This window comes from Phocoena sinus, chromosome 8 (genome assembly GCF_008692025.1).
Source record: "Phocoena sinus isolate mPhoSin1 chromosome 8, mPhoSin1.pri, whole genome shotgun sequence".
Lineage (NCBI taxonomy): Eukaryota > Metazoa > Chordata > Mammalia > Artiodactyla > Phocoenidae > Phocoena > Phocoena sinus.
Window position 1 is genome coordinate 47,810,947 of NC_045770.1, and position 13,054 is coordinate 47,824,000.

The window sequence follows — 13,054 nt, forward strand, 5'->3', positions numbered from 1 at the left end:
TCAAACTAGGATGTGTCAAAGTCACACAAGAACCAAGATTGCAGGACCCTACTCCTACTGTTTCTGATTCAGTAAGTCTGGAGTGGGGGCCAAGAATTTCTCTTTCTAACAAGTTTCCAGGTAATGCTATTGCTGTTAGTCTGGGGACCACAGTTTGAAAGGTTAAATAAAGGGTGAGTTTTAAGGAGGCGGTTCAGGAGTTTAGTCCAATGGTTAGGTGCATAGACTTTGTGTTCAGACAGAACTAGGTTCTGCTTTTTTAACCCAGGAAATAAGGAGTGCCTACTTTATAGATTTCAGTTTTAATCTAAATGAGATAATGCATATAAAATATGTATACATATTCCTCAAAGCACCTAGCTTATTGTAACTTTTCATTAAATAATTCTATTGTTGTATTGTTGCTATTACTACTGCTGTTATGTCTTTCAAGAATATTGATTCCGGGAAAGAGAAGGTCAGAGATAAAGTGATCAGGGTCTTTTTTTTTTTTTTTTAAAGAATGAAGGAAGTATAGAAGTATAGAAGAAAATTACTATTTCCATGAGAGCCAAATTGATGGGAAGGAACCAGTGGAAGGAGTAATGGTAGGGATATGAAAGCATAGAAGTTCAGTCAAGGTACTGTATTGAGATTCAGGAGGTATATATGGCATACCAGCTGGTATGAGGTAGGAAAGCTGGGGATTCATAGCATCCAACTCAGCTGTGAGCTTGATAAGAAGGGAAGCTTATGCAATGGGTAGCATTATCTCCATATTTTAGATGACAAATGTGCGATTCAGAGAATTTAAATATTGTTCCATTCCACGCAGCTAGTAGATAAAGATAAAAGGATTGTAACTCATTTCTTCCTTATTCTAAAACCCAAGCTCTTTGCCAGAGGTGAAGAAACCTCTCTTACTCAGAGACTTGTATCTCAGAGGAATCATTAAAATCGTGGAGCTACAAAGGTACAGAGTGCACCACAGCTTGCCAGGAGCTTCCCACATAGCCTGCTGATCTGAGCCTCACTTTAAGGATGCTGATTTGTGTGTTAGCTGATAATGAAGACTGAGCAGACTGTCCAAATAAGACCATACTCTCTCTTGATTCCACTAAGGTGCTGGGCCTCCTTTCTGATGGTTGAGACTAAAAAGACAGTAGTCTTTTCTTGACTGCTAGAGGAAATTTGCCCAGATAGTCCCTCAGTTTTGTCAAGCATTTATGATTCACTCCTGCTGGCTGAGGTTTCTGACTTGCCAACTAACAGGCCATGTCATCTATATAGTAACAACTTTGAATATCAGAAAGTAAAGCCACCTCAGTGCTCACTCTTTATGGCAAAAGGCAGAGGAATTTAGGTATTTTGGAAGTGCTGTAAACATATTGGAGGCCTTACCATATGAATAGAAATTGGTCTTGGACCTTGAGTGCCAGTGGAATAGAAAAAAGATGTTGGAAAGATAACATACCAAGTGCCATCAGTGCAATGGATTTAGTTGCAGTTACAATGTTTGGAATAGCTGAGGCTGTAGGATCAACAACTGAAATCACTTAGCAATAATCCACTGTAAGCCTTCAGCTCCCATTAGCCTTTTCTGCTCTTCATACTTGACTATTGTTTTAAGATATTGCATCTTGTACTATCCCTGCAGCCTTTAAGTTCTTAAGGCTGTGATTTCTTTTTCCTCCTGAGATTCTCCATTATTTCTGCTGGACTACCTGGAAAAAATACGAAAAAGAATTGGGGAGTGATTTACATGTTCCTTTCGCATTTCCCTGCATTAGCGCCTCCTGATCAGGGGAATCCCCTCTGGGCTTTATGAGATTTACAGTGAAATGTTAATGCCTATTGGATATTCAGCAGTGAAAGCCACACACATGGTACATTGAATCAGCCCAAAGGGCCCCATGCACAGGGTCATTTAGCTTTTCTTCCCCACGACAAATCCTGCCTGAACCCAATTAGCTGAATCCTGGTGCCCCCCTCGCCAACCCAGCAGATTGTGATTTTGGTGCCTGTGCAACAGAATTGTAAGCGTTTTAAGTCCTTGCCCTCCCCAAAGTTCTCCAGCATGTTTGGATAGTGTGCATGACTATTATTCCCTCTTGGGAGCAGGGAAACTTTAGCTGCACTCTTAATCATCTTTGCTCTTAAAGCATCAGTATAAAGGGGAGGGAGGGATCATGAATCATGGTGAGTGAGAGCAGCTCTGTAGCAATAAGCAAGGTACAATTACTTTTTTTTGGCTGCATTGGGTCTTCGTTGCTGCCTGGGGGCTTTCTCTAGTTGTGGAGAGCGGGCTCTAGAGCACAGGCTCAGTAGTTACGGCGCACGGGCTTAGTTGCTCCATGGCATGTGGGATCTTCCCGGATCAGGGCTTGAACCTGTGTCCCCTGCATTGGCAGGCGGATTCTTAACCCCTGGGCCACCAGGAAAGTCCCCATTTACTTTTAATTATGACTGGTGTAAAGGTGGCTTGCAGCTCAGTGAAATGAACTTTTAATGTTTTTGGTCCACCCAGCGTCCTATATTAGCAACAATGCCATCAATACTGCCAATCTGTAGACTGGCAGATTAAACACTTGCCTCTCTGAGGACATAAACTGTACAAATCTGCATTACTCTGGTAGAGGCCCACAGTAGGAGCCTGATAAGACCAACTGGAATTAAGCTGCTGAATGAGCCTGCACTACTACCACTGCTGCCTGTATTAATCATCATACCAAATGTGGTAGCATATCCACCGTGCCAGACTGAGAACATGGTAAAGGACTCTCCGTTTCTGATGCACAGGTTAACTGGGTATCCTCAGGTGGTTGAGCTTGACATTCCTCTTAGCCAGATTGGAGCCCTTGTTTATTGTTTGTTCCTCTGTCTAAGCATCCATCTATTCATCTAATTTAATCTTTTATTTTTATTTCTTAAATAAATATTTATTGTCCCCTGGAAATTGAAAAAGAATAAGATATATTGCCTGTCTTCCAAGGAGCTCTAGCAGGACAGAGAGATATATAAACATGTGATATTTATAAATTATGGGAACAGAGAAGAGGAGCATCTACAACCAGACTGGAGTCAGAGAAGTCTTGATTTCTGCTCACCATGGTTGCAAAATTCTCTTCTTTCATAATCAGCCCAGGTACGTTTCTCCATAACTATTTCTGAAAGGGGGCAGGAATTTCTGCTCACCCAATCAGAAGAGAGTCAGTCACAATGAGGACACCATTTGGGAGGTGTCTTTGAGTTTATTTCCCAGTACTCAGCCTGCAATTTGTAAGTTCCTCCTCATTAACAGTCATTAAAGTAGAAGACCATCATTACTCAGCTGAGCATACAACTTGGTCAATATGTTTGCTCCCAATTCCAAAAGATGTCCCAGAAATCCTCTTTATCACCCTGCAAGTCCCTGATTCTTGTAGAAAATTATGACTCTGTCAGCATTCTCTCCTTGTCACCACAACTGTCAAGAACTGTGAAGGGTCTAAGATTTTATCCAACTTGCAAGCCAAGAACCCTGTCACAGTTTCATGGATGCTGTCAAAAGACTCCTAGGACAAAGACAAAGGACTTTATTTGCAATAATAGCAGTAGCCAGACAGAATTTTCTTGAATTAGCCCCTCAAGCCCCCATTTCTACAGGGCAATGCAAAGATGGCCAAGCAATACATTCACACACAATGGATACCAACTCTCAGTTTAGGGAACACAGATGTTTTACAATGGTCAGTAAGCAAAACTATCCTTTGCTTTGGAAGCAGACATTACTTCTATCATCCGAAGCTGTAGTGAGACAAACATCCTTGAAAAGACAATCCAGAGCAAAGACAGTCAGTGCCTCTGCTTGTTCTGAGGTTTCCAGTAGGTACCATAACGTAGAGATTCCTGCAAGTATGGGAACTTACATAAGGTGAAATCAACCCTTCTATCTTCATCTTCCCTTTAACCATGTTCAGCTTTTACCAGGTCATCAATTTACATTTGAATAATCCATGTTCAAGACTCCCTGGTGAGAAGCTTTGAAATTCATAAATCTGCCTTTGAATAACTGTCCCATTTTATGCTTTCTCTTTGGGAGAAATATAAAAGTGGGTTAGACAGTGTAGTCATATCCTAAACTGACATAAACAATACCTAATAATATTTATTCAGGTCTTAGACATTTTAATGTGCATGTTAAAAGTTTGAAAAACACTGAATTCACACTGCAGAAAACAAGAAGTATTGATTTCTTTAAACTTTATTTTTAGCTTACATGTTGCAGTGGACCAAAGGAAAATGCTTCATGTACTGAGCAAAATAAAGACAATCAGTGTTTTGAAAATGAAACTGACAAAAAGACAAGTATAAGTGTTAGAGCATTTTCTTTGTTTCTACATTTAACAGGCAAGATATTTCTTGTTTTCTGTAGAGTTTAATCTAATTTCTGGCTTTGGCCTGATCAGCATATTCGGTTCTCCTGCTACTGAGCTGACATCAACTGTCTATCATTTTGAGTAGTTGTGTATGTTCATTTTGAGAATTTCGTTTTCTGTGTTTTGGTGTATATTCTTAAGTTGCTGGTGATCACCAACCACTTGGTAAACTACTTCACTTCTCCTCTCTTTTCCTGTCTGGTTCAGGCCTTCCAGAAAAACTCTCACACTCTATTTTGGTGGTGGTTTTCAGGTCCTATTGGGCTTTTGGGACAATAGCTTCCCCCAAGCAGTCTGAAACTACTTCAGTCATTTCTTTGATTGTCATCTTGTGCACTTATTCAAGACAAAGAATCAAAACTCAATCATGTCCAGGGTAATGTTAAAGAGGTCATAGTGCTTTATGTGATGAAACCAAGAAGAACTTGAGTCCAAGGAAAGTACATATAAGTATTTTACTAAGTGTCAACTTCAGATTTCATTTCTCTCTGATCAGTTGTCATAAGATGGCCCTTACTTACTATAGCCCAATGATGTAAAATGGGGTTCCATTTTCTATTTTATTTATAAAGACACCAAACTTAATCATGAAAACAATGAAAATAAATCACGAATATTATTATTATAAACATGTATTAAGTATTTAAAGCACACATAAAATTCTTTTGGGATATCATTTCATAGGAATTGCATTTATTGAGGCTTCTCGAAATATACCTTAAATGATGATTCTTCTTGTCTTCTAAATCTTCTGTTAGCAAGCAGAGACAGTTGTCGTTATGGCTCCATAGGCCATCAAATTGCTTTCAAATATAGGGTGATATGTCTATGATATTCACTGAGTGGTAAATGCCAATTAAGGAACAGTTTCTCTGTGGATTATCGTTTACAACCTGGACTAATCTGGCACTGCCAATTGATTGAGCCTCCTGGTGTCGACTTGGGCTTGGGATTTGGATGGAGTTCTGAGTCAGTTCTGATTATGAATTTTGATAATTACTGTGAGGAATTTAGCAAAGTAAGAAAGGTTATATGGTGAATTGTCCTTTACCTTTATAAGAGCATGAAGCTTACAGCCAAATTTAACTATTGGCCAGTTTATAGAATGTCTCTGTTAAGGACCATTGTTTCCTCTGCCAAGACATGTTTTTGTTTTACATAGAGGATGTTATTTAAGCTATTTGAGATTGTTATAATATGCTAAATATGCTTCCAGGAAAGGAAGTCATCTAATTTGGCAGTGGCACTGTTTTTCTCCAAAAGGGGAGAGGGAGGGTGGATGTCCGTACTGGACTCATGAATACTTAGAAAACAAATTTTTAGACTTCCTGGCTGTCTAAAGAGGATATCTGTATTTTTGCTTCCTGAAAATGAAGTCATCAGGGCTTAGTAGGATACAAATGTGCCAACTTGTCAAATGGCTAAATTAAATAAGTGCTGGCAAATATACTAGGAAAACTTTTGTGTTTTTACCATGGGAAAACATATTGCTAGCCTAGCCTATGCTATTTATACTCTAAAAGCTTTTGTTTCTTTACCTTACAGGGTGGTTAAGAGATTTTAATGAGATCCTGATTATGACCGTGTTTAGTACTGCCTGGCAAATAGTAGATTTTCATTCTATTGAAAAGAATTGCAAGTCTAACATTTATGTTATCGGACGCTTACAAATAGTTCTTAGGGTTTCCTTGGATTCATGCCTATATTATATAACAAAGAGTCTATACCATTTTTTTTGCCTGGAAACCACTTGGCCAAAAGAGGCTCCTGCCTTGTAGATTTCTACTTGTCACTGCTTAAAATAACTTCTGGTTGAATTAAAATAAGTATCAGTGAGAATTTCTTAACTATCTTAAGAAAAAAAGATTAATTGCATGACAAACAAAAGAATAGTCATGATTATTATATGAACGTAATATATTATTGTAACTGTTTAGTTCATAGGCCATTCTTCAAAAGCAGACCTGTTTGGAAGTCACAATTGTGTAGATCTATTAAATATGACACTGGACTTTTTTTCTTCATCTTCAGAATTAGGGTGTTAGATCAGATTATTCCTAGGAATTCTTCAGATCTGATCATTCTATGACAGTCAATAGCAGACAATAAATTATACTGTGTGAATAGAGGACCCACTGATAATATAATTAAAGTATTTAAGCCAGCAGTAGCTACTGAGACCCACACAAATTTAGGCGTATGTTATATATCTAGAACAACTGACAGGAACAGCTTTATTAGGCCACATTAGTTTGAGAAGATTTCAATAGCACAATTCACAGGCCAGTGATTCTTGAAGTATGGTCCTCCAGCCAGCAGCTTTAACATCCTCTAGGGACTTGTTAGAAAAGTAAAATCTTGGGCTCCACCCTAGATCAACTAAATCAGATATGTTGGGTGCAGGACCCAGACATCCGTGTTTTAATAAGCCCTTCAAGTGATTCTTAACTACGCTACAATTTGAGAACCATTGCCATGAGTAATAAACCTCTAGGCTTCCCTTTGGGGAGTTACCATCTTTCCTGTCACATACTTTAAACCAGTCAGTTTAGGGAAGGCCAAGACAGTGATCCAAAGATTTATAAGGCAATTAAGATGGAAGAAATTGCACCATACCGACTCTTTAGGTTTCTTGTTTGCATTTCTCGTTTTTTTTCAGTGATCTGCCAAAAAAAACCCTAGGGGCTGATTTTCTAACATCATTTAGAAACATGTGTTAGTATCCTGTATTGCTCTCTACTCTTTCTCAGTTGCCCATTTTTGACTGTAGCTTAATTTGTAAAGGTCTCTTGGAAGCTATTTTGCCAGGTGGGAGGTGTCTTCCCTTCAGGTATTGATCCACAGAAATAACAATCTGAAATAACTTTCAACCGCATTTGTTACCTGTGTCCAGCAGGGAACGTTCCCCCCTTTCGTTATACTTTTAACCTAATTTCAATATGTTTGGAGATGTTTTTCCCATTATTGAGGCTTAGACAACTGATTTCTGCTCCTTACAAAGCAGTGTTTTCAAGTGAAGACTTTATCTTTGCTCTGGTTTAAGAGCTTAAGCGAATCTTGGTGTTGCCACTGGTCATACGATGTAGAAAATCCTGGAGTTACAAAGGGCAATACAATTTGCAAAATCTGTTGTAGACATGTTTTCCAGAACTGACGAAATTATGTAAATCTAGTGAGAAAATTAAAATTTAGAAAATGAAAAAAAAGACATCATTGAGAATTTTAGACCTTTGTTGAGGAAGAAATAGTTTACATTTAATGTGATTCCTTCTGTTGACTGAAAAAAAAATGCACAGCGTAAGAGTTGTGAGTTAAGTTTTATTTGGGGCAAAAGGAGGTCTATAGCCCTATAGCATTTCAGATAGCTCTGAGAAACTGCTCCAAAGAGGCGGGGGAGAGATCATTGTATATATGATTTTAGTGAAGGGGGCTACATGCAGTCAAGCACACGTTTTGGCAGAGGCTAGCTGCTAGTCACAAGGAGCAAATTGTACCGTTAATGATTTTAGTGTTTTTCTAGATATGAGGAGATGCAAGAATTGGGCTCATAAAATCTTCTCCTTAAAGTATCTAACTATCTAAAGACCTGTTCTGCCAGTTTTTCCCAGAGCACAGAGTGCCTCATTCCTTATCTCCACCCTGAACTTCTTTCAGGGGGTGTTGAAGGTCAGTGGCTGCAGTGGCTAGGGACCTAATCCTTGTAGAGGCAGATGGAAAGTGCCAACTTTTAGTTGACACTTCCTTCATTTTTATTTTATTACTATTATTCTCTTGATCAATTTTAAATAATTGGAAGTATCTTTTAGGGGTGTGTTCTGTGTTTAAATAAATGTAGTAAACAGAAGGTAAAATTTAGAGATTTGGTCTTCCAGAGTCCTAGTGAGAAACAATGAGGATTTTTAATCAGATCATAGAAAGAAGAGAGAACTTAAAGAAAGAATTGACAGGACCTGGCAACTAAGTAGATTGAAAGTTGGGTGGTACCAGAACAAAACTGGAGATATTTAGGTTGACTAATGGATAAATAGGGTAAATTCAATGATGATATATTAATTTTAAGATAATAGTGGAACAGCTAAGAGGAAATATTTTTCGAGGAGTCGGACATTATGGTTGAGAACAAAGTATGATATCAAAAGCAGGACAGTATGATAGAGTGAAAAGAGCAAAAGATCTATAGTCAGAGACCAGAGTTTATACCTTGGCTCTATCGCTAATTAGTCATGTGACCTTGAACAGATTAAATGACCTCCATTTTTGTTTGTAAAATGTAGATAATACCTATTTTGCCTATCTTATAGGGGCACAATAAGGATCAAAACAAATAGTTATATGTGAAAGGACTGATAGCTAAATACTTTGGTTATTTCATAACATTTGGAGACATGACCAGAGTGTTAAATGCCCCTTGAAAATATTTTAAGTTTTAGATAATTTTTTAGTTGTTTGGTATTTTAAACTTAATTTCTTAAGCAGAAAACAGATTCTTGTCAATCTTGTGCATTATAACTAGTTAGTAAAGGGACTAAGTGAATACCAGGCAAATACAACAACGGATGGGCAGAAAGTTGGGTCTCTTCTAACAAGAACAGAGAGGGAATCAGAGGGTGAGAAACTTCACTCGAGGAAACATATCAGACTGAAAAGGAAGCATGGTATAGGAATAAGTCATAATTGGAAGCCAGAGAACTTGGGTTGTTTTCTTTGGACTCTTACTATCTGGGTGTTCTTGGGCAAATCACTTGGCCAATCTCTGCCTCAGTTTTCTAATCTAAAGTGAAGGACTTTGACTAGATAATTAATGGGTCCTTTTAAGTTATAATAACACTTTCACAGAATAAGGAAATTATTAATTTTAGAGAATCCCAACATTGCCCTTAATTGTTTTTCAGACTAAAATGTAACTCTTAATGTACTATGTTGAACATCCACACCTTCCGATTAAGAATAATTTTGCAGTTCAGCTGTATTTCTCTATTTACTGTCCTTGCCAATATTTATAAGAAAACTTCTTTTTGGGAGAAAAAGAAGCCATGGAAAAGAAGGTTTTTTATGGTGGTTTGTTTTAGGGGATGAGAACATTTTTTCGTGTACATTAGATACTCTCCTTCGTCCTTATTTTAAAAGTGATGGTTCTGAGTGAATCTTCCTGGAGAACTAAGGTCAAAAATAGCACAGAATCAGAGAATTAAAAGTAATTTTAATGGTAATCCAGGGCAATGACTTTCCTCAGTCTTAAATCTCCTCTTCTGCTGCCCTGATAAAGGGGAACCTGTCATCTGCTGGAAAGTCTCTAGTTATATGTCTATTACGTATTTATATTTACCACCTCCCAAGGTAGCTCATTCCATCTGGGCAGGTTTAAGTATTATGTAGTTATACTTTTTTTTAAAGAAAGATTTTTTATTTTATTTTATTTTTAAATTTATTAATTTATTAATTAATTTATTTTTGGCTGCGTTGGGCCTTTGTTGCTGCACACAAGCTTTCTGTAATTGCGGTGAGCAGGGGCTACTCTTCGTTGCGGTGCACGGGCTTCTCATTGTGATGGCTTCTCTTGTTGCGGAGCACGGGCTCTAGGCATGCTGGCTTCAGTAGTTGTGGCTCACGGGCTCTAGAACACAGGTTCAGTAGTTGTGGTGCACAGGCTTAGCTGCCCCGTGGCATGTGGGATCTTCCCGCACCAGGGCTCAAACCTGTGTCCCCTGCATTGGCAGGCAGATTCTTAACCACTGCTCCACCAGGGAAGTCCCTATGTAGTTATTCTTATTAAACTCATGATATTCAAATTATTTTAGCATTGATTATATATTTTCCAATGCCAAAGTTAAGTGGCAAACTTCTAAGTATCTGGAATTAATGGGGGAATAATCTTTTTTATTTTATTTCTTTAATGGAATACTGTGGGTAACTCTGGCTAATTTTGTTTACTAATTTAAAACATCGAATGTAATTACTCCTCATTTCCAGGTTGATGAGGATACTGTGAGCATCTTTGCCTTTGAGCATCTTGTAGTGCCTCAGGGTCAATGTTCTGCCTTTTAAAGATTAATGACTGGACTTCTGTACTAGCATTGCTGGAGATCAGGTTTCTTGTTACTAACTTTGACATATTCATAAAGCTATTTTTAAACTAGTCAATCCAAATATCAATTTATCTATTAGCTGCCTCTAAAGCAACACAAATACTATAGAAATGAGATTCTGATCATTTAATATATCTGTATTTAGGAGCCTGGTTTTTACATATGTTTGAAAACAGCAATATATATTCTGTTCAGATAAAGAACAGAATATCTTAGAACCAAATATTTGCAGTTTATGGTATTTACTACCTGGATCAATGAGTTCAGTGATTTTGAAAGTGCAATAGATCACTATTATAACAATAATGGGATGCGACTTGGAGTTAGATGATCGAGGTTCACATCCTGGCTTATCCACTCAGTCAGTGGAGTACCCATTATGCACTGGTTTACCAACTCAGTAGCTGTATAAATTTGGGCCTCAGTTTCATCACGTGAAAAACTAAATTTATTTCACTGGTTGAGAATACTTAATGATAATAGGTATGTGAGTGTGCCTAATCACAGCCTGCTTAATAAAAAGTTAATGCTTAATCTGAAAACTATATGTACATATTTATAAATACTGTGGTTAGTGTAAATCACATCTGTAGAAAACAAGCTGTATTAAAAGCAATAGATTGCAAATTTCATGTTGACTCCTGACTATAACCCTATTTAAAAATGAAATAGTTTCCCTGTGATACATTTTATTCATTTATTTGAAAAAGTCTTTATTTAGCATCTGCTATGTGTTGGGCACTGTTCTAAACACTGGTGATATAGCCATGGACAAAACAGACAAACTTCTTATTCTCAGGAATAAATTTCAAAAAATAAGAGAGGAATAAAAAATATAATTTCAGATTGTGGTAATTGCTAAGAAGGAAATAAACCGGATTATTTAATGGAGAATGATGGAAGGGAATCTAACTTAAGGAGGTCAGGTGAAGAAGGCTTTACTGAAGTGGTAACATCTAAACAGAGACATGGATGATGAGAAGGACCCAGCCACGTGAAGATCCAGGGGAAGAGAGTTTCTGGCAGACAGAACAACAAAATCAAGGCCCTGAGGAAGAATGAGAGTGAAATACTGTTATTTGAGAAAGAGGTAGCAGGCAAGTACGATGGGGTGTAGGAAGGTGGAATGTGGAAGGGCATTTAGGAATACTACTGAGGTTATTTACATTAACTGGAAAGCAAAATTGCATTTCAGACCATATAGCTTTTTTGATTTGTGCTCTGTGCACACCTATTTGAATTTCTGTACTCTGTTCAACTCATAGCATTGTGTAATAGTGGGAAACATTGATCCTCATAAGGAATATACTTGATGTTCAACAAAGTTTATATAAACCGATTTGTTAGGGAAACAGAATTTTTATAGGATGATTTCATGATTTATAGTTTACTATACAAAATTATCGCAATTTTAAAAGTGTTTTAGATTTTGGTGATAATAATAAAGGGGGAGTTACTGGTTATCAATTAGCTATGTTCCATTTCATTTATATAAGTAAAATTTACATGCATTTCTGGTCTATACAATGAAAAATCATGAGAAAGTAGGTGAAAAGTAAACATTTCTTGACTTCTGTAGCAATTTTTGATTCACTCAAAATTTTTTAATTTAATTGTTATGTTTCTCTTACAAAGAATCACACACATTTAACGTGTGCAGAATACATAGACTCCGGCCTTGCATGATTTAATTTCAGGATCCAGTACTATCCAGATATTTATTCATCATGGGAATTCTTTAGAAAAGTCAGTCCTTTTCTAGTTGATCTGAATTTTCTATTTGCCTCTGGAGACTTTAGAAATGAGGGCAGGCATTTTGCCATGACCTGCCTGCAGTCTATTTATTTTACTAAGTTAACAAGCTTTGCAGATGTCACTTGTGTGCCTGCTGTACTGGGTAAATGGGGAACAGACAGACTGGGATGAGAGTCCACATGGGTAGATTTCTTTAGTTATTTTCCTTGGAGATAATCTTTCTTTTGGAGAGTCCATTCCTTCTGGGTTGCTCCCAAGGTCCTTATAAGCTAAGTAGGACTCATTATAGGAGCCCAGAGACAGGCCTGTCTTTTTAGGGGGATCACAAATTGTTTATACTTAGTCTGCATGGAGTCTAGGCTACCTTTGGCTAGAGAGGGCCTTTTGGCTCTGTCTGTGCCATACTCTCAAGTTGGACCAGGGGAGGCAGAAACTGCCTCAGGATTTGAGGTATGGTGAGATGAAAAGCTCACAGACTTTGCACTCCAGGTTGGAGGCATGTTGGTGCTGTGTCATCTAGGGAAAATTGTATAATCTCAGGGAGCTTCAGTTTCTTCATCTGTGAAATGGGAATTATATTTCCTTTCTGCAGGGTGTTGTGACCATCAGATATAATATGTAACGTATCTTCCACAATACTTCAGGTAATAGCCACTTGATAAATTACATCTATTAGTAATAAAAATGCTTTTATTTATTACTATGTTTCTATCACAAGGGCAAATGCCTAGTTTCGGCAGCATGCAGTGGTTGTTGCAGCACTTTAGCTGGAAACTGTCCTTTTCCATTATAAATTGGGTTGTTCCAAACCAACAT

General features: G+C 37.6%; 1 protein-coding gene across 1 annotated transcript in view; it reads left to right on the forward strand.

The window, feature by feature from the left end:
* Nucleotides 1–13,054, forward strand: part of DLG2 (discs large MAGUK scaffold protein 2) — a 2,048,212-nt gene that overhangs the window by 423,265 nt on the left and 1,611,893 nt on the right. The window contains exons 4-5 of the mRNA XM_032641314.1: nt 4,233–4,326; nt 4,688–4,689. Of these exons, the coding sequence (XP_032497205.1) occupies nt 4,233–4,326; nt 4,688–4,689 (96 nt within the window). The remainder of the gene's footprint in view (nt 1–4,232; nt 4,327–4,687; nt 4,690–13,054) is intronic.